Source organism: Carettochelys insculpta, chromosome 3, assembly GCF_033958435.1.
Source record: "Carettochelys insculpta isolate YL-2023 chromosome 3, ASM3395843v1, whole genome shotgun sequence".
Taxonomy (NCBI): Eukaryota; Metazoa; Chordata; order Testudines; family Carettochelyidae; genus Carettochelys; species Carettochelys insculpta.
In genome coordinates this window covers 87,825,402-87,844,724 of record NC_134139.1, presented here as the reverse complement: position 1 = coordinate 87,844,724, position 19,323 = coordinate 87,825,402, and the positions used below count along the sequence as shown (strand labels likewise).

The window sequence follows — 19,323 nt, the reverse complement described above, 5'->3', positions numbered from 1 at the left end:
CCCCAGGGCAAGGTGGGGGGGGGCAGCTCTGTGCCCCCAGATGGAGCAGGGCCTACGGCAGTCAGCGCTTACTGCTCTCCTGACTGTGGTGCTGGGGTCCTCTCCCCTCCCTCACAGCTGCGCAGATGGGTGGAGCAGCTCTGCTGTGGCACTTCCAGGGGCCCTGTGCTCCAGTCATCCCGCTGCTATTTTGGTAGTGGCAGTGGCCAGAGTTGCAGATTCCCTGGAAATGTCAGGCCCTGGAGCATGCCCTCTTTACCCCCCGTCAGCGGTCCTGGTGATCACTGAGGTGGCCCAGGTGGGGACGTGCTTTGTAAGTTGTAATGCAATGTGGAATAGTTGTACCTTGTCCTCAGACTGATTTGCCAGGGCCAAGAGTGTGGATTTGAAATACACCCGCCCACAATCCTTGTAGGGCACAGCTTTGGCGAGATCTTGGGTTTTCCACACTCATATTCAGGAGCAGCTAAAGAATGAAATGAAGTCAACCTGAAGAATTTTAAAGCAGCTGTTATACCATTCATAATGCCATTAAATAAACTGGGAGAGGAAGGTTATCTTCATGTCATCTCTAGCATGTTACTCTTTATGCAGCAATTACACGGCAAAAACTACATAAACATTGTTCAGTTAGTCTTACCCAAAACACTTAATAACACCTGCGATCAAACTGTTGCTTTCAGGATGACATCACATTGATTTACCATGGCTAAAAGTTTACAGATTTCTCCTTTGGATATCAATGAGTCAGAAACCCAATAGGGCTAACATTTGAATGAGGGGGGCAAGAACAAAGGACAAAGAAGAAAACTCAGTCCCAAAATTGCCTCAGGAGGCATCCTTACCTCTCTAACAGAGTAGAGCAACCCTCTCTGCCCTATGCTCTGACTGAATCTAACCTAAGCTGTAGCAACTGTAAATGAAGTTCAGCCACTATCTGTGTGGAACAACAGATTGCCTTTTCACCACTGTCTTGTCTCAGGCTCTTTCTGTTTTCTTGTTACCTCAAATCTATCTTTCTGACCTCTTTTCCAATGGGATTATATTCATATGGAAAACTGATTCTTCACTAATGTATCCACTGCTTAGAGCTTAAACCAATAGACAGTTACTTTGGAAGTAAGAGGGCCAACACTTACCCTGCCCTATAAATTAAAAACACTGATATACAGAGACAAGAGATCAGATCTCTAAAGTGAAGATTATACAAGTGTGAGAATCCCAGTTTCTTTGCTGAGTGGAGGGGGATGCTACTCACTGCCAGAGCTGCATCATGGTCAGGGAGGCGGAGGCAGGTTGAGTTCCCCCCTGGGCACTCCCCTTTCTGGTGTTTGTGTTTGCCTGAACTTTCAAACCCTTCTTCCAGGGCGCTAAAGAGTTGGAGCTAAATCTTGACTTCCATGTGCAGTCAGAATTCCTATGTAAGTCAGTGGGGTTTGATTTACACACAGTTTCTTGGATACAAATGAGAAACCTTTGCAAAAATCAATAAATAAGATCTTTAGAAAATGTTGTGGGGACAGCCTCATTTCAGGTCATTGCTGCTGTGGTTGTTCATTTGTATTGCCTGCTGGCCACTACCTCGTTGTGCTAGGCACTGCACACACATAACCAAATGCTGACCTCTACCCCAAAGAGCTTACAATGCCAGTGTGAGACCAGGTGGATAAAATAAATATATGGGGGTGGAGAGCACAAGGTAAACGTGAGAAAATTATAATTAATGTGGCAGTCATAGCCCAACAGCTGCCTGCATTGTCAGATGCCAGGCTTTGGATCAGGCTCATACTTTGGTGTGAGGTTCCTTTGCAACAGTGAATAAGAACCTCTGTTTAGAGTTTGGCTATGAGTTTTGAGGGACAGGAGTGATTGAGGGGGATTCTCCATTTTTTGACTGTCCATCTACAGCAATGACAAAGAGCATATTCTCTAGAGATCAGATAGCCTTGTAGAGATTAGACACAGCTTTCTTATCTAAACTTTAACTGATTGTTACCAGGAGATGCTACTGTCAATTACATGGAGTGATACTTTGAAATATAAGCCTATGGCTAAAATCTGTTGTTTCCACTTAGGTTGAAAAATAAAATTACCCCTAACAAATGTCATAAAACATTTTCAAAAATGCAAATGGGGGAGAAAAGACTCTTTAAAGAATAATTACGGCACTCAGGGATTTCACAGTATTCCCAGGCTTTCCTCGGGTCTGTCGTATAGCACCAAGGACCATTAATATCACCATCAGGATTCCTGCAATACTGCAATAAACAGAGAAATGAACAAATAGTAAAGCCTTGAATACTACAAAGGGAATAAAGAAGACTATTGCTTTATGTTTTCATGGTAATATACAACCAAATGGTGGAATTTTTTTCTCTCCAGACACTTTTAAATTGCTTGATTATCAATTATTCTCTTAGCTATAAAATTCTTTTCTTATTTCTCAGAACTGCTAGATAAATCTAGTGCAAGTAAAATTGATAACAACTTTCTTTAACTAGGCAAGCCGCAAGCAGCAGAGCCGGCCTGGAACTTCAGTTGATCAAGGGCACCATTTGAGGGAACAAGGATGGCCTGCCCAGCCATGCATACTGGGATGATGTTTGTGTAATTCACACACCTAGGTATGGTTCACTGTCCCATGTGGTGGCACCTAGACAACTTACACAGACACAGAAGGCTGTAGAGGTGCCTGCACTGAAGTCCCAGGTTCAAGTCCCCCTGTGGGCAGTTACAAGTGGGGGCTAGCCTGGGATGAACTGCTGGGATGTCTCAGAAGCTCAGGATGTGCTCTCTCAGCTGAGGGAAGTATGTAGCCTCAGAAGCACTGAGCCCCCTTACTAGGGAGAGTGAAGTCTCTGCTCTGCTGCCTTGGCTGAAAGCCAGTTGACTTCTAGCTCATGTGGTAGAGCATGGGGCTTCAGCCCTAAGGTCACAGGGTTCAATTCCTCCTGCTAATGACCCAGATCTGCCAGCATTACAAGTGGGGGCTTATTGAGGATTTCAACTGGGTCTCTGAAGTTTGGGATGTGCAAGGGGAAGTATGTAACCCACATGTGTCAGTGTGGTTTGCTGTCCCATGTGGTGGTACTCAAATTTCTGTTCCCTGACAGGGAGTGAGGGGAAAATACATAGCTTGTGTGCATTCTTCTCACTCCTGGGTGGTGAGGGAAGAGGCAGAGGAGTACTTCCCAGGATCTGGGAACTTTCTTCTTGCTCCCTGATAGTCAGGGGACTGGGAAAAAGAGTAAGCAGAGTCCCAATACACATGGCTGGGCCCACAGCTGCTGTCCCCCTGCCGTCCAGAAATGGGGCCCTTGCAGTTAATCCCATCTATTCAAGGGCACAATATAAGATGGGATTTTCCTAGGGTGCTCTGAGTTGGCTGCAGTCTGTTCCCACTGAAGTGGGCCAGAGTTGATTAAGCCAATGCCAAGCACATTTCCAAATCCCACTCTGTTTTTAAGATCTTGAGGGGACAGCAACGAGAATCTGTTTTGAAGTTTGCAAAGGCCCCCTGGTGTCTTGGGGCCTGGCAGGTTCAGCGGAAGCTTCCCTTACATAGTTTGCCAGTGCACATCAATCCTGACCTGCAGATCAATGCTTAAATACCACAGTGCCAAGAAATGTCTAACTGTTTTCTCTCTTGAGCTCCACCATCCATGTCAGTTGAGACCAGCCCTCAAGAAGACTGCCAAAATCTGCTCAGTGTTGTGGGTTTTTGTTTAGTGTGACAGGGTCAAGAGAGCGGGCTAGCTTACCAGGGAGAGCAGCAGTTCTAAAGAGCAGAAACCAGCCCTGGTTAATCAGGTGTTACCACAGGCAGAGAGGGAGCAGCAGGGGAGAGGCTGCCATGAATAAATTAGGACCAGCTGATCCTACTTGAGGCTGCCAGGAGCCTTCTCAAAGCCTTCCCCAATTGGAGGGAAGTGGGAGGGGAAAGAGTAGAAGAGGATGTTGGTGAGAAGAGAGGAGATTAGAGCCTGTGTGGGGAGAGGAGCAAAGATGAATACCAATGACATCAGAGCCAAAAGGGGAGGTGAGGAGCTGTGGTAGTGGGGTGTTGGGGCTTCCTGCACCCTGGAAACCTCAGGTGGAGGTTGGGAAGGACTGGTCACACAGCCTGGTTAGACCAGGGAGATCCTACCTGCTGCCCTTTGAGCTGTGAGAGTGAACCCCAGCAGGGGCTGATGGGGCCCCTTAGTCTGACCCAAACAGAGGTTTGGGGCCTAGGAGTGGTACTGATATGGCCATCGGATAACCATACCCAGCAGACTAGGAGGAGGCTACCAATATCAGTAGCACATGTTTAAAGACTTGGACTTTTTTTCCCTAGACTTAAGAGGGAGGGAATGGCTTTGGATGTGGGGTGAGAGGTAGGGCCTCTTCCATGGGTAAAGTATTCTTATGTAATTGAGTTTACCTGCCCTCAGAATCTTCTCTCCAGACATTTTATCATTTGAAAAAAGAATTATGTCAAACAGGTTCTTGCCACAAATTCAGTCTAATGTAGTAAACCAGCTGTGCTCCCTAGCCATATCTTAGGGGCAAATCAGTCTGAAAATCTGGGCCAGATACTAGGCACTTGTGCCAGTTAGTAGCAAGGAGAATCAATTTTCCTTCAGAGGCCAAGAAATAAGCACCACGCAACTGATGTGATCACCCCTGCAGAACACCAGTAGTTGCTCTTGCACACATTTTATATCAAATTAGTGAATTGTGTTTGTATCTGTTAACCTGTTGCAAAATCAACCTCCACTCAATTGCAAAGGATGGTTCTGATAAATATGTCCTAATTTCAGTTTGGGAAAGCAGAGTACTTTTGCTGTAGATTACAAATATAGCAAAAAAACAAACACAGCGGTATCCTGCATAAAGCATACTCATGCACACAGACTTGACTGGTACTTGCAAATGAAGGGAACTAGCAAGGCTGCCACAACTTGAGTTTCCCCAGGTGCAGCATTTTGCACGGCTGAAAGAATGCACATGCTCCAACTCCCAATGTTCACAAAACAGGAGATTTATTTTCAAAACATGTTCTTGCCATCAGTGTCTCTAGAATTCTGAACTCCCCCCAGGAGTATGGGGTAGCAGTTGAAGTGTTGCCTACTCCCTGACAGAAGCTGTCCATAAATGACATGATGCATTAGAGGATGGGCTGGTCCTCAATTTTGCATGTTGTTTCAGGGTGCCGAGGGGTCACAGGTGTTCAAAAATCACTAAACAATGTGGTATGTAACTTGTGGGCAGCCCCAGGCAGGCAGGACAGGTCAGGGTATAACGAGCTGGCCCCAGCCGCAGGAACTCTTGCTGGATAGAATCTCTCTGTCATTGATCTGCTTCATCTCCAACCCCAATGTTCTAACTCTGTACCCTCTCAACCCAGCAATTACTTAGGTACTTCCTTAATCCCCATATCAATTCTGCTGCCATGCAGCCCCATATCTGCTCAACTCCCAATAAATTAAGCTACCTCACCAGGAGGGTGGTGGAGCACTGGAATGCGTTGCCTAGAGAGATGGTGGATACTCCATCCTTAGAGGTTTTAAGTCCCAACTTGATAAGGTCCTGGCTGGGATAACTTAGATGGGGTTGATCCTGCTTGAAACAGGGGGCTGGACTAGATGACCTCCTGGGGCCCTTTCCAGCTCTATGATCCTATGCACCTCAGCCCCCCCACCCACCCACCCACACAACCCCTTTGCCTCTCAGAGCACCTGTGCTCCTCCAGCAGCTCCACAGGTTTTTCACCCCTCCTTAGAGGTGTCAGAGCGTAGAGGCTAAGGGAGAAGAATAAGGAAGATGGATTGGTTGCTCTCAGGAACTCAGAAGAAGGGAGAGAGCAGAGCTGTCCTGAGCTCTGCTGGGCTTTTTCTGTCCCCTCCACCTATAAGAATGGCATTGTCCGGTTCCCTGTGTTTTGCCCCCAAAGTCTCCTCAGCTCCAGAAACACGGCAGAGCGGAAAGAGCAATAGAAAGTATTGTCATAAGCGCGGCTTACATTTTTCTCCAGCCCTGCCCGCGGATGAGTCACTGGTGTGAAATAATCGTGGCTATGTGGTTTCTGTGCACGCCATTCTTGACAAGTCCTTCCGCTTGCAGTGATTGCTACTGTGCCACGATATTCTTTACCATTACCAAGTACACAGTCTGCAACAGGGAGAAAAAACACACATGTGAGTCTTTGCTGTGTATCACTGGGTGCAATTCAGAGGCAATGCACTTTTGGTGCTTATATGACCTGTGGTGTAACCAAAAAGTAAACCAGGGGGCGATATGATAAAGCATAAGCTCGTGTAAGCTAGGATATTGCTGGAGATGGGCAAAATACTTCTAATGAAAACGTTTTGTTTTTATCAACCTGTGTTGGGAATTCATAAAGTGTGTGCATTTAGAATAATTTTATGAAATTTTGAAATTTCTATATTTCATGAAATCTCAGACCAACTGCCTTCCACAATCTGACTGCTTAAAAAAAAAAACAAAAACCTCCCATTACACCAAGTTCCTTGCTTGGTCGATGTCATTAGTGCTTCCTCACCAGAACAGCAAGCTTTGGAGTTAATGATTCATGAAAAAGAACAAGGCAGTTCACACTTCTGAGCTATGTTTCAGCTCTCTGAAAACTTATGCAGACATCATGTGTTAGCTGCACTGGGGTCACATATACAGCTTTGCCTGGCAGCCCTGAGTGTTTGAATATTATTAAAAGAAAGTTTAGATACAGATGCCCTCCCGTGACTCTAGGAGACAGGGCCTCAGGCATGTGTATAGAGCCCCAATACATTAGGGCGTGATGCAGCAAGTTGTTTAGCTTTGGCTTCAGTGGGACTGCTCTCATGCTTAAAGTACATACTTTGGCATTTTAATGTCTGGATGCCATATTAAATGCTGTGGGTCTTTTACATCAGGGCTATATTTTGCTGGTTACCTGTTAGAGTGGATGCAGTTGTACGAACGGTTGATGCCCTTGTTGTCTGAGGGGGCTTTGGTAAAGTCAGTTGTGCATTGCTACACTGCCTCAGTTTGCAGTATTCCCACCTCACAGTAGGATCGATGGTGTAACACCAAGGAGCTCTGTCACCATCTGGGTTTCTGCAATAGTTCTGCCTCAGGTCCCTGCAAGTGTAAATACAGTGTGTGTTTATTCATGCTTTGGCACTGAAAGTTTGTGGGAACTGCCTACAAAACAGGTATGCAGGTATAAACTAAAGAAACACTATACATTTAATATATACAGCAGAAATTCTATTGCCACCATGCAAAAAGAAAACATAACAGCAGACCACTGAAGTTCATATTGACATCATAGCTGGTAACATGATTCCTTTTTACGCCTGAGGAAATACAAAACAAGATTTACAGATTCTATGATTCTGGGATGTATTAAAAGGAGTGTCCTATGTAAGACATGGGAGATAATGGCCCTTCTCTAATTGGCATGAGTTTGGCATTAGCTGGAGGATGCAGATATATAGGAGAGTCCAGATAAGAGGAAAGCTTAAGAAAAACACTGGGCATGTGTAGTCTTGAGAAAAGACTGAGGTGGGGACCTGATAATAGCCTTCAGATATACAAATGGCTGTTAGGAAGAAGACAGTGTCAATAGTTCTTTGTGTCCACCAAAGGTCGGAGCAGAGGTAATGTGCTTAATCTGTGGCAAGGCAGATTTAGGTGAGGTACTTTCCAATTGGAAGGGTAGTTAATCCCTTGGAAGCAGGTTCCAGAGAGGTTGTAGAATCCACACCATTGGAGGTTTTAAAGACGGTTCTTGAATCGCCTGTCAGGGCCACTCTAGGTTTCTTTGACCCTGACTCAACAGAGAAGGTTTGACATTATGACCTCCTGAGGTCCCTTCCAGTCCTACATTCCCATGATATTAGTGACTGTGACTGTGACTGACTGGTATTACATGAGGAATAAATAATCAGTGAGTGAATCAGTATGGTTCAAATAGCTTAATCAATTCTAAAACATGTATTTAGTGCGTTCCCATGAGGCATGTTTAAATCAAATCCTAGGAGATCGACCGCCAGCATGTCCCATAAATGTAGGCATGCTGTTAGTAAAACTGGTGAATAAATTTGTTTGCAGGATGAATTTTACCTTGACTGTGTCCCTGTAAGTGGGTGGAAAAATTAATGGATTTCTGGATAATGCCTACACTGATTCCGCAATAGTGGTCAAAGTAAACATACGCATTTGGATACGCTTGTGGGGTTTTTGTGTGTTTGTGTGGAGACATTGATCTCCATGCTTGGCATTTCTTTCCTGAGACGGTCAGTGAAGTTGTGCCACGGTAACTCTGGCCATTGCCTCGAAAACAATCCTTCAAAACTGGACTTTGAAACACAGTTACATCTGTAATGAACAATAAAAAGCAGAACTTTAAAAGTGAACTTTACTTTTATAAGGGTGCAAAAAACAAACAAAAAAATATAAAAGCAACCAACAAATAAGTCAGAGATTAGCCTGCCTCTCACAGACACCTTCTTATGACAAGATCTCACTTGTGGTGATTGACAGATTTGAATGGGTTACCTTTATGAGCCAAATACTGCTCTTTAGGTGCAATTTCAAGTTCAATTTAAAGTTTACAGGCAGACTTGGACTAGAGAATCACAAAGTTCAGAAGTTGGGAATGCCTGTAGTTTTATATTAGATATGTTCATAGGGTTGGTAGTGAGCTTGCAGAGAGAAGATTTCCCTTTGTTAGCTCTGAAGAAAGTTGGGATTGTTATTCTGGACACGTAAACAAGTGGAAACGTTTGCCTGGATTTTTGAGGGGTAGGAGTTGGAGGCTGATGTTTTCTATTAAATTATTGCAGCTTCTATTGATTTGTTATATATATATATGGACACCCATCTAGTGTATGTAAAGATACTTGATCATGCCAAGCAACTTGGGTAATGGGGATCTCACCATACTTGTATCATTTGTAGGGCCAAACGTTTTCTCAGTAAAATAAAGGAGTTTAGTGAAAAACAATGTTTTCTCACAGGGAAATGTTGTTTTTAATAATTTTAATTGCAGTGACATATTTTGAAACAAAAAGGAGATTTTCATTCCAGTCTTCAAAACTGGAGTATTTATTGAATGTTTCACTATTGTGTTTTTCTGCTTTACCACCATTTTTTTTCTTTCCTTGCCTCTGACAGCAATAGAGTAGAATGTGCTGTTTTTCATTTTTTTTCTTTAACTTTTTCCACACTTTTTATATCTTCTCTGATGTTAGGACTGATACTAAGTTCAAAAGGAAAAATCAAACTGTAAGTTCACTGCTCCAGAACTTTCCCAAACCTGAACTGGTCCATAGAACTTTTTACACTGCACTCTCCCACCAAACTTAAATCCTATCCTCATCCGGTTCAACCTTCCACTAATGCTCAGATGCGGTTTGCAGACTGCCCAGAGCAACACATTCTTTGTCTTTGGCACAAAACTGATTCTCCCACTATTCCTTCAACTTCCATAGCATGGGTGCATCCACTCGCCTTACCAGTGTTTACTGCTTCTGTTTCATCACAGCTGGGTATCTGACAGTATTCCCATCGCGCTGTGCTGTTGGTGGTGTAACACCATGGCTTGGTCTCCCCGTCAGGATTTCTACAGTAGTTTTCTTCTAAACCCCTGAACCAAAAGTACTGTGTGAAAATTAGCTTCTTGTGGCCATTAACAAGGGGAGGGGAATGTTTCCACACCTGTTGGTTATTGTCTGCGTTGGTGACTCACCGCTGCAGTAAAATGTTTTTCACTAATTTACATTTATCCATAGCAGAGACAAATTACTATAACACATCATTATTGTTCTGAGCTTGGTCAGCATTATGGGTGAGAGTGGTCCACAGGCTAAAAGTATGAGTAGCTTTTTGATGCTTATGTAGTGCTGGGTGAATATTATAGTTCCCCGTCTATGATGATCCACAGAGGGTATGAGCTGTTGCAAGCCCTACTTTTAGAGCCTTGACTCTTCAGCTCAAACTGCAGCAGTTCCTGCTTCCGGTTCTGGAGGACGCTGGTACGCTGGCTGAAGTAAGAGTCCTCACGCTGAACGGGAGACCTGAAGCATGAGTGGCCACAGATGGAGCTAAAGAGCCAAGGCTCTGTAAGTGCAACAGCTTTGGTCCTCTGCAGATCAGCACAGAGGAGAACATTTCGTACATACTCACCAACCCTGCCCACCAAAAGAGCAGTGCAGCCAAAGCACATGGTGGATCAGTGTGACCGCAGGGGGAAAAGCTTCTCTAACGCTTATTCAACAGGGGACGCCCGAAGGTGAGAGTAAGTCGGTGTGCCCCAGCACGGTGCACTAGTAAGAGACTGGTGTCCCCAGCCCCTGTGCTTGGGTGGCCAGGGCAGTGCACTCCCCACCGCCCCGGTGTTTGGGCAGTTGGACAATGTGGCCGCTGCCGCTGCAGGGATGCAGCTTAGTGGCTACACTCCCAGCTCTAAGCTCCCACCCGTGTATCCCCAACTCCTGTCCCGAAGCTCCTCGCACATCCTCTGTCCTGACTCCTGCATGCCCCCACGGCTGCCAAGCCCCTCCCCCCATACCTCCCAACACCTTGCTCCCCACCTTGCTCCCTCAACTCCTTCACCCACACCCACCCTTCTGTCCTGAGCTGCCTCACCCCTACCTACCATCCCATGCTTAAATTTCATACAGCTACTGTCCTATCACAACCCTCAGGGATGGGGGGTGGGGGGGTCAGGGCATGGGAGAGTTGTGATAGGACAGTACCTGAAAGCAGTGTGTTACTCTTCCCCCTGGAAGAGGTTCCCTGGGTATGAAACACAGTAGAGCCTCAGGGTGAGTGGGGAAAGGAAGAACAAGAAGAACATGAATGCCAGGGAAGACGCAAGTACATGAGGATGGAAGATGAAGAGGCAGAACAGAGGAAACGCTCAGAGCAGGATCAAGTGGAGAAGTTAAAGAACAATGAGAGAGCTGAAATAATATGGGGCAAAGAGAGCTTAGCAGTACAGTTAGAGAAAAAGATGTGCCAACTTCAATATTATGTGTACATCATCATGAACTAACAGTGTTCCCTGGCACTTCCAGTAGTACCAAGTAATGAAGAGGTTTAACATACTTGCAGGGATAGTTCTCAGGAGTCCTGGCGTGCTTGTGAGGAAGCTGAGATGCCCAATGTTGACAAGTATTTCCTGACACAGTGAAGCTTATCTTGCCTCGATAATCCTCTCCGTTTCCTGAAAGGCACTGATGTCCTGGGCCAGCAGGCGGTGGGGATGTAGCTATAGCAGAAAAGAGAGTGAAAATAAACAGTGCCTTCAAGATATGTAAGCTTAACTTTGCATAACTGGATTTAACTCTGCATTATGTGGAACACGCTTTCTGGCCCGCCCCGCCCCCCACACTGGTGAAGGTTCCAAAAGGCTGTGGCAAGACAAGCCAAAACACAGAACATCCTTTTGGATTCTTCTTACTTGGATTTGCAAGTTTTCTTAAACTTTTCAAAAGGAACTTCCAAAGAGCAAATTCTATTCTACACCCAGCCCTCAGAAACATCAGGGCTATATCTACACTAGAGAGTTTTGTAGACAAAACTCTTGTGTGTCTACACGCAAAATGTGTTTTGTCAACAAACTGTTGACACAAAGGATGTGCAGATGCTCTCGAGGACCCTGTGGTCAACAGAGCAGATAAAAAGATAGATCCGCTTTTATTTGGAGACACGATCTGTCAACAGAAGTTTTGTAGGGACATCTCTTCCAACTGTAACGTCTGTAGACAGAGGCTTTTAGTGTGGATGTAGCCCTGGTGGCTACATGACTGTGCTTAGGGCTGCCAATGGGGGAGGCAGGTGTGGAGCCGGACACCCTCACATGCATCTTGCCCTGCAGCTTGTGGCACCTTTTGGCACTGCTGACTGTGTTTAACCATCTACCCTTTCCTCTGCTCTAGCTGTCTTACCACAATGGAGGTGAGAAAAGTGAGGTGCGGGAGGAAGGCTAGGTGAGTCTGAGAGGTAGGAGGGAAGGGCAGAGATTGTCAGGACAGGAGGTAGTGAGAATCAGGATCCAGAAAATATTAGAGAAAAGCATCACAGGAGGGAGTGGAGCCTTTGGGGTTAAAATACAAATCTCGAAGGACAAAAACTAATGTGAAAAGTGAGCCTTAATTAAGAGGAACCTAAGATGGTCTGAGAGCGGGGGCGAATACTGAAGAAAGGAAGATGGTTAGAACCCCTCAGATAACGATACAGGTAAACCACCATCCAAAAGTATCCTAAGGAGAACGAGACCACTGGGTACCTCAGAAAAGCACAAAAGAGCTCCCATTGTGGTGTGAGTCCACATTCATGTGTTTGCTTACTTTAAGATAAAAATGAATAAGCAGTTTGACTGTTCATATAATTCCCTGATGGGAGAACAATAAAGCTCTAAAAGGGGGGTCAGCACCCTCTCTGAGGCTTGAGAGGCTCCTGGTAGATAGCCGTCTCTCCATGAGGGCCCCCATCTCATCGTAGAAGGAAGGGTCATTCCAGCTGACCCATCCTCGCAGATGTGATGGTAAGGTCCAGTACTATGATCGCCACGATCTTCTCTGGCAGGTAGGTCTCAGGCTGTAGCCACCTTCGAGACAGGTGGATTAGGTCGAACAGCTGGGACCTCGCTGTTTTTTCCCTCGCTGAGTTTTCACTCATGGAACTGCTGGGCTCTAACAGCAGTGGTCACCCCCGATCTGGCTGGGATTTCTGTCTTCGTTTGGGTGTATTCTGCTGCTGCCTCCTCAGGTGTGTCAAAGTAGGCCTTCTGGGCCTCACCACCCAGGAACGGGGCCAGGATGCTGATCCACTGGTCTTGGGGCCACCCTTCCCAAAGGGTTGTCCTCTTGAAGGCTAAGAGGTAAGCCTCCACATCATCTTCTCCCATCATTTTCTGAAGGTAGTTACTAGCCCACAAGAATGTGGTCCCGTCTAAGCCCTGCACTCGCGCCATCACGGCTTTCAGCTGCAGCACTACCTCCTCCAGAGTCGCTTGGTCCTGGGCAGCCTGGCTCATCAGTAGCTGGTTAGTTTCTTGCAGTAGCCACAGAGTCTCCTGCTGCGAAGCTGCATAAGCCTGGGGAGCATCTTGCTGCACCAAGGTAGCTTGTACAAGGGCTTTCACTACATCCTCCATCATGTCTGTCTCACTGTGCTGAGGGTGGGTTGTTTTGCATGTTCATTTGTTCTGCTCTAGGTGGGTCTGCTGCAGGGTCTGACAGCAGCACCTATCCCACAGCTGACACCACGTGTGGTAAGGTTAACCTTGTTCCAGGGCTCCAGGCCTCTATTCAGTCCACTGGCCCCATGGCATGGATGCTGTTGCCCTTCATGGGATGGGGGTGGGGGATGGTGGTCTAGGGAGAACCTGGGCCCCGTCCACTTGTTCCCAGTACTGGCCAGGGGACCCTGTATGGCCTACTGGTGGGGAAGGGCTCCCCTTGCCGTGGACACCGCAGCTCTTCTCCCTGGGCCACTTCCCCTGACAACCCCCCTCCTGGATCAGCTCCCCCTGGGCGATCAGTCCTTTTCAGCCTCACGGCAAATCTCAGGGCCACCTGGACAGGGGCTTCAGCTCCTCTTGCTTCTCTCCACTCACTGCCTATGCTCTCCTCAATCACCTCTCACACTCCCTGCTGGCCCTGCATGGGAAAGGGTTTATAAAGGTAGCCCTAAGTGGGATTTAGGGCAGCCTACTCCTCAGCTGCTCCCACTCTGATTGTCAGCTCCCATTTTGACTTGTTTTTACTCGTCTTTCCTCCCCTGGCCTCACCCTGCCACAGCACATGTGCTGGGGGTTGCTGACCCTGTTCTAAAAGATCAGTGTGTTCAATAAAACTACTTTGAGCTCTAAACTGAGTTACCTTACATCTTCTCAACCCTTACTTTGGAGAAACCTATCACATATTCACCTTCCTTCAATAAAGAGCCATTTTAATCTATATCCAGCAAAGATGCATGATGCAGTAATCAATGCATATGCTTAAGTAGACTAGGACTGGTGACATGAATATAAGCCTGATCCTCAGTTCTAGTCTAGAAGTGGTATTGTGGCTCACCATATTTGTCTTTGTAATTTGCATGTCAAATGTTCTCAGTTTAGTGCACTTCTTCAAAATTGCCACCCTTGAGCTCAGAGGTCCTGTCGTCACTAGGATAAAAGGTGTTCTTAACTGGACATAGCTAACATAGGATACTGTCCTGGTGATAACATAGTCTGTAGTTTCCACATAAGTTAACAGACCAAGGTAAATCCTAGACTTTGCCACAATTTCCTTGACCTGCAAACTCTTGTAAAAATTACCGACTACTTTGACTTCACTAGGATTTTACCTCCTATTAGTTAACAAGAATTTAAAAAACCCTTGTTCCCCTAGTGAAGATGTTGTTTTCTTCTTGTGCTATCCTGGGCAATGTCTACACAGCAGTATTATTTCACAATAAGCTATTCTGGAAGAGATTTTCCAGAATAGCTTATTCCGAAATAGCGCATCTACACACAATAGAGCCTATTTTGAAATAGAGCCATTTAACAGACTATGGTTTATTTTGAAATAGTCCATCTTCCCTGTCTACACAGCCCCAATTTTGAAATATCTATTTCAAAATAGGTGCTATTCCTTGTAGAATGAGGTTTACCAATTTCAAAATAGCAGTTGTGTTGTGCAGACACTTGCAAAGTTACTTCAAAATGCAGCCATTACTTCAAAATAACTTTGCTGTGTAGACAACCCATCAGTAATAAAACTTTCACAGGGCAAAACTGAGCTTCAGAGACAGTTGTGCAAATTATGCTATCCAGTCTCATTACCATTAATACTTTCACAACTTTAAATGATCACAACTTAGTAAATTATTCTATTATTGATGAATTCCATCCTCACCCCCACTGTGCCCTACGTTTTGGGTCAAGCATCTACTCATTGGACCCGCCTGCAGGGGTAGCTAACTTGGGTTCAACAGTCTCCCTAATTAATACTTACTGCAACGTGGAATGTTACAAAATTCCCAGCGCTTTGTGGGGTTGGTAGTGAAACACCATGGCCGAGGCTCGCCATCAGGGTTACGGCAGTAATTCATCTTCAGATTCTTCTCTGGAAAGCTGAACAACAGAAGTTTAAATTAAGAATCTAATTCACTCTTGGCTGGTGTTATGAATTGCCTCTCTTTTAGCGCAAAGGAATTTTCAGGCACTCAGATATACATTAGAAAGGAAACTACATGAAAAGAACATTAATGTTGCAAAGCCAACACTCAGATAGGTAGGAAATGCCAGAATTCAGGTAATCTGAATAATGTTCCTTTAGGCCCCTTGTTCAGATGTGTTGCAGGTAGTTATGCTTAACATCATGCAGTAAGTTTGTGGCAGATCAGAGATAAGAGTCCCAGGCCAGAGTCTTACTCAAAAGAGAACTCTTTCTCTTCTTACAACCCACAGCTTCATTCACTGCCCATTCTGTGCACTGAATGAGATGGGGTCTTGCACAGCAAATGGTATGTGATCATTTAATTAAATACTGCACCATGACGCATGCACTCAATGAAACAGAACATTCTTAAGCTCATGCATGTGCTTCAGAATTTACTGGATTGGGGTTTTAAGGAATTTAGACCCATTTCTAATAGAGAGATATTGTTTAAAGGTGATGCTGCTTCATTTGGCCAGTTTGCTGTGAAGTTTGCCTTTGTGTAACGTATCATACAGTACTGCGAAATTTCAGAAAATATGAATACATTTGCTGAAATTGCTTGTGCACACCTCTGTTTTGTGCCCAGCTCTCAGGGACTGATGTCTTGTTCTCCATTTTCCTTTTGCCCCCAATGTTTGGATGCACTGATTGACTCTTCCTGATCATACACGTGTAGGGGAACATAAGAACGACCATACTGGGTCAGACCAAAGGTCCATCTAGCCCAGTATCCTGTCTGCCGACAGTAGCCAATGCCTGGTGTCCCAGAGGAGGTGAACCGAAGACAATGATCAAGCAATTTGTCTCCTGCCATCAATCTCCCGCCTTCAACAAAAGGCTAGGCACTATACCTTACCCCTTGCTAATAGCCATCTATGGACCTAACCTCCAAATATTTATCGAGCTCTTTTTTTTAAACTCTGTTAGAGTCCTGGCCTTCACAGTGTCCTCTGGCAAGGAGTTCCACAGGTTGACTGCGCGCTGTGTGAAGAAAAACTTTCTTCTATTAGTTTTGAACCTGCTACCCATTAATTTCATTTGGTGTCCTCTAGTTCTTATATTATGGGAACAAGTAAGTAACTTTTCTGTATTCACTTTCTCCACACCATTCATGATTTTATATACCTCTATCGTATTGCCCCTCAGTCTCCTCTTTTCTAGACTGAAAAGTCCCAGTCTCTCTAACCTCTCCTCATATGGGATCTGTACCAAACCCTTAATCATTTTAGTTGCCCTTTTCTGAACCTTTTCTGAAGGTGCAAGGCACTTGCCTGCCAGCCAACTGGGAGCACTAAAAAGTTCTTAAAAATTTTCAGCTGTATATGACAAAGCATTCCAGTTTTGCAAAGTGGCTATTATGAATTATATGAAGGGTAGCACATGGATGAGGCACTGGTTTAAGAGTTCCACTACTGCTCTGCTACTGAGCAGTTGTGTAGCCTTGGGCAAATCACTTAGGACTTGACAGGATTGGTGCTCAGCCCCTGACAACTCTAGGTGAAGTCACTGGGACTTTGGAGGGTGAGCATCTCTGAAATGTCTGCCTTTACATTGTTAGTATTGCTTATTTATTTATTATGCTATTTACTGGTTTTGTCACAGCACCTAGCAGACCTATGGAAGGACCAGGATGCCTATCTGCTAGATGATGCACTGTTGCTGTCCCAAGAATCTTAAGTATAAGTACAGGATAAGGCAAGAGACAATAAGCTGAATCAGACAGACATGGGAAGTGCAATAAAACAATAAGACCATTTTTTTAAAAGGTGCCTCAGTTTCCCCAATTGTAAAATGAGTACTTTGCTGTTTAGCAGTGAATTATAATTGGTATCTATGGATGAAAACTTGAATGTGTTAGGTGTTACTATTAATTTGTACAGGAACCAAACCCCAGAGCCTTCTGTGGCCCTTCTGTCACTACATTTTCCCCTAACTAGTTAATTTCAAATAACTTGAAGTGGCTGCCAAAGAAATAAAAAGAAAAAAGAAAGGATTGTTTCACCTTTTGGCATTGCTCTGAGTGGTAGCAAATCAGCCTTTTTGTTGCCATGGACCAAAACAGAGCCTCTGCAGCTCTCTTTTTTTTTTTTTTTAAGGAAAGGATATTAAAGACACACCTCACTTGTGCACATATAACACTGACTGACCCCACTCGTTGTGGGTGGGAGGCAGGAGCAAACCTGGGATTGCTGAAGCTTAATGCACAAGCCTGTATTGTATAAAGACCATCTGACTCTTAGTTAAAGCTGCAGGAGACGCATTCATCTCTGAGTCATCTCCCTGCCATAGCGCGGAACAGAGCGCCACACCCAGGGGGTGTGCGGGTTACACAGGCACACACTCAAAGGCTGCCTATGGCAAACAAATGAAACATCAAGTTCATGCAGGAATGCATTAGCTCTAATGGCCCAGGGAGAAGTGGGCCAGGAAAATGGAAAACTTTAAAAAAACAAAATCTAAGTATCTTTTTTTCCTTCTGGCTCCATACCTGAGTGACTATTTCCCTGGTTTCTGGTATCTCTAGTTCATACGTTATTTCACTACTGGTTAGGACTTACTTTGCAGGGATGTACCCGTGAGAGTGAGGCTCTTGAGAATCCCAGCGCTGGCACTCAGTCCCAGACTCTGTTTGGGAAATTTTGCCGTGGTAGTTTTCGCCACTGCAGTGCATGCACTCTTCTGTATGGACAAGCAGGCATGGAAAACAATCAGGCACAAAGTCAAGAATAGCAATGGTCTGAAAACTTGTCCCTTGGACTGCCATCAGCGCAAAAGACCAATCAGAAGGCAAGGCAGGGGTGAACAGCTATTCTAAAATGACAAGGGTCTCTCTACTGGTGGGTGACTTAACCCAGTTAATTGCATTATATTTATTTGCCTCATTTGTTAAACTGTATTGTCTATTTTAAAATAAAAAAATTAAAATGATAAAACTACAATATATCTCAATTCCATGCTACAATGGCAATTATTCTGACATCCTGTCAGCTGCTTCAGAGTGACTGCTACATTATATAAATACCCAGGACATGTGCATACCACTGTTTCCTTGAGAGTGGGGGGGGAAACCCCCATCCATTGACATAGTATTGAATCTTTAATACTTGGATGGGTATAAGCATCTATCCTGCCTTTCCAGAATACACGGCAAGAAGATAGCGAGAGAGCTGATAGGTTTCATATATTTAACTGAAGAAGCCCACCCAGTGCCTTTCTTTAAAAAGTAAAGGCTCAGATAATGAAAACTCTGGTTCCATGGGATGTGGTGTGATGCTACTGAACAGCTAACACTCTTCCACTGCTCTCAACTGTCAGACTATGGTGAAGCCAATCCTCTGGACTGATGATCACTAGGTTTCCTGAATGTAAGTTTCATAGACTCAACTTTAAATTCAGATGGGACCCTCAAGATCATCTAATATGACCTGCCCATTGCAGGCCACAGAACCTCATCCACCCATTGTTGCAATAGACCCAAAACCTTCATCTGAGTTACTGACTGACGCCCTCAAATCATGGTTTAAACATTTCAAGTTACAGGAACTCCACCATTTATTCTAGTTTAAACTTGCCTGTGACCAATCGGTAGAGGAAGTCCCACCTGGGGTCAGTAGAATTCTTCTTGTGAGTAACAGAAGGAAAGTAGAGGAAAAGCCACACGTTGAAAATAGAGGAGTTGAATTAAGATTAATCTCTTTATGCAATGAGCAAAGGAACCATGGTGTTTATGCTCATCAACTGAATCACATTTTAGCTGACTGCAAGATTTTCAAGGGTGGCTCATGCCATATGTTTGCATGCAAAACTCCCACTGGTGTTGATTGAAATTGCATGCCTATGATTGCCAGGTCACTCTTTTCTTTTCTTTTCTTTTCTTTTCTTTTCTAATTTTTAATTAAGCTATTTTTCTAATTAGAGCAGATTCAAAACCAACCAAAATTGTAATTCTTCTATAGGTATCACATATTAATACAATTTAAGGCAGCTAGGGAGATGTCTTTTCTGCTGAGAAGTTTTATGTGAAGTTCCAACTTGATCTGAATTAAAGACGCAAAGGGACCTAAAGCACAAAGCTGAGATCTGTATTTGTGTTTTAACTTCCTCAAATAGCAGTTTGATC

At 44.7% G+C, this 19,323-nt stretch overlaps 1 protein-coding gene across 1 annotated transcript in view; it reads right to left on the bottom strand.

The window, feature by feature from the left end:
* The window catches only part of PLG (plasminogen), a 71,884-nt gene that overhangs the window by 7,278 nt on the left and 45,283 nt on the right, over positions 1-19,323 (bottom strand). Inside the window, exons 6-14 of the mRNA XM_074989107.1 lie at positions 17,762-17,882; positions 14,997-15,115; positions 11,098-11,260; positions 9,504-9,634; positions 8,202-8,364; positions 6,935-7,122; positions 6,005-6,153; positions 2,165-2,258; positions 346-466 (exon numbers count right to left, since the gene is read on the bottom strand). Of these exons, the coding sequence (XP_074845208.1) occupies positions 346-466; positions 2,165-2,258; positions 6,005-6,153; positions 6,935-7,122; positions 8,202-8,364; positions 9,504-9,634; positions 11,098-11,260; positions 14,997-15,115; positions 17,762-17,882 (1,249 nt within the window). The remainder of the gene's footprint in view (positions 1-345; positions 467-2,164; positions 2,259-6,004; positions 6,154-6,934; positions 7,123-8,201; positions 8,365-9,503; positions 9,635-11,097; positions 11,261-14,996; positions 15,116-17,761; positions 17,883-19,323) is intronic.